The 2,346-nt window shown below is 40.4% G+C and overlaps 1 protein-coding gene across 1 annotated transcript; it reads right to left on the bottom strand.

Moving 5' to 3' along the window:
* Positions 1 to 1,462, bottom strand: LOC104982854 (olfactory receptor 2M3-like). The gene has a single exon (XM_010832302.1). It carries the CDS (start codon positions 946 to 948, stop codon positions 1 to 3), a length of 948 nt encoding a protein of 315 aa, XP_010830604.1. The 5' UTR covers positions 949 to 1,462.
* Positions 1,463 to 2,346: the final 884 nt, after the last annotated feature.

The raw sequence follows: 2,346 nt of genomic DNA, 5'->3' as shown, positions 1-2,346 counted from the left end.
TTATCCAATTTGTTCTCTAAATTTCCTCTTCCCTAGTACCTTACTGAATGTTTTGGCCACATCTTTGTTTCGGAGGCTGTATATAAGCGGGTTCAGCATGGGAGTGAGAATAGTGTAGAAGGTCGATACCATTTTATCCTGGGTTGGGGATCGATTAGAATTGGGTCTCATATATATGAACATAGCTGCTCCATAATACATCCCCACAACAATAAGATGTGAAGTACAGGTGGTGAAAGCCTTGTGCCGACCCTCCCCAGAACTCATGCGAATAACGGTTATAATTACACGTGTGTAGGAGATGATGATGAGTGACAAAGGGAGGAGGAGCATTACTACACAACAGATGAAAATAAGTGTTTCGAATGTGGAAGTATCAGTGCATGAGAGATGCAGGAGTGCTGGGACATCACAGAAGAACTGAGCTATTTCTCGGGATCCACAATAGGAGAAAGACAAAGTAGCAGCTAACTCAACAATCCCATCAAAGGCACCAAGGAACCATGAAGAGGCAGCCAGGAGTCCACACAGTTTCAAGTTCATGAGACTGTGGTACTGAAGAGGATAGCAAATGGCAACATAGCGGTCATAGGCCATGACAGCCAACAAGAAGCACTCAGCACCAAGGAGAGACACATAGAGGAATATTTGGGCTTCACATCCTGCTACAGAAATGGACTTCCTGCCAGACAGGTAGCTGTGGGCCATCTTGGGTACAGTGGTGCAGATGAGCATGAGGTCCATGAGGGAGAGCTGGCTGAGGAGGAAGTACATGGGGGTGTGGAGCCTCGTGTCCAGGTAGATGAGGAGGACCATGAGAGTGTTTGCCAAGAGCGCCATTGTGAAGATGCCCAGGACCAGAGAGAAGAGAAAGATGTGAGTGGGCATGTAATTAAAAATCCCCATCAAGATGAAGTCAGGGTTGAATGTCTGATTCTCCCACTCCATAAAAAATGTCTTCTTTATCTAGAAGCACAAGAAGTCACAAACGTTAACTATCTGGGTTATTATTTATTCATCATCCACTCTACGTGTGGTATGCTGGTAAATCAACATACATGATATGGTCAGGCCTGAAAAAGAATGAGCAGAGACTTTGCACTCAAGCTCCACCACTGCCAACCTACATGTCCTCTGACGAGTTACTTCTCTGTGCTTTATTTTACTTCTTTTACAAGGCAGAAATAGCTTTTCAATTGAGTTGCTGGAATTATTAAATAAGATATCAGTGCAAACCACAGCATCCAGACAGAGTATATGACTCCTCAAGAAACATATAACCAATTATTAAATAGGATCATATACATAAATTTAACATGTGTATAAATTCTGTAACAGAGAAAAAGAGCATTTTGAATGTCATTGCCTATATAGTAAGATAACTGAAACTAATAATCTGTTACTTCTAAGAGATATGAACATTTGCATTTATGTAACTTTATTTGTACACCAGACTTAAAGATCAAACAGGACTACTAGTTAAACAATTACACAGAAGATGAACCTCCAGTGTAGAATAATTGGTAAATCATTTGAAGTGCTGATGCATCGTGGTTAGGTGACTTAGCTGTAAATGAAGAAGTAAAAAAATCAAAATTATCATTTATGAAAAACAATAATATAGGTGGAGAGAGGGGGAGAATTTATCATTTATGTCTCAATTTGAGAAAGGTAGCATGTTGAGATTTCCTTTCACATTCACCAAAATGAGGAAGCTTTAAGAAGGTGTATGAAGATACCCAAATTCCATAACTTGCAGTTATGCTAAATTTCATTAATTAGTATCTAAAGACTGGTTCCAAATAGGAAAAGGAGTATGTCAAGGCTGTATATTGTCACCCTGCTTATTTGACTTATATGCAGAGTACATCATGAGAAACGCTGGGCTGGAAGAAGCACAAGCTGGAATCAAGATTGCCAGGAGAAATATCAATAACCTCAGATATGCAGATGACACCACCCTTATGGCAGACAGTGAAGAGGAACTAAAAAACCTCTTGATTAAGGTGAAAGTGGAGAGTGAAAAAGTTGGCTTAAAGCTCAACATTCAGAAAATGAAGATCATGGCATCTGGTCCCATCACTTCATGGGAAATAGATGGGGAAACAGTGGAAACAGTGTCAGACTTTATTTTTTGGGGGCCTCCAAAATCACTGCAGATGGTGACTGCAGCCATGAAATTAAAAGACTCTTACTCCTTGGAAGAAAAGTTATGACCAACCTAGATAGCATATTGAAAAGCAGAGACATTACTTTGCCAACAAAGGTCCGTCTAGTTAAGGCTATGGTTTTTCCTGTGGTCGTGTATGGATGTGAGAGTTAGACTGTGAAGAAAGCTGAGTGCCA

The sequence above is a fragment of the Bison bison genome, unplaced genomic scaffold (genome assembly GCF_000754665.1).
Source record: "Bison bison bison isolate TAMUID 2011002044 unplaced genomic scaffold, Bison_UMD1.0 scf7180017860731, whole genome shotgun sequence".
Lineage (NCBI taxonomy): Eukaryota > Metazoa > Chordata > Mammalia > Artiodactyla > Bovidae > Bison > Bison bison.
The sequence above is the reverse complement of the archived record's forward strand: the minus strand, read 5'-3'. Positions and strand labels throughout refer to the sequence as shown.

Bases quoted from the DNA above. Each gene is read 5' to 3' on its own strand.
- LOC104982854 (XM_010832302.1), bottom strand. From the start codon at position 948: ATGGAGTGGGAGAATCAGACATTCAACCCTGACTTCATCTTGATGGGG.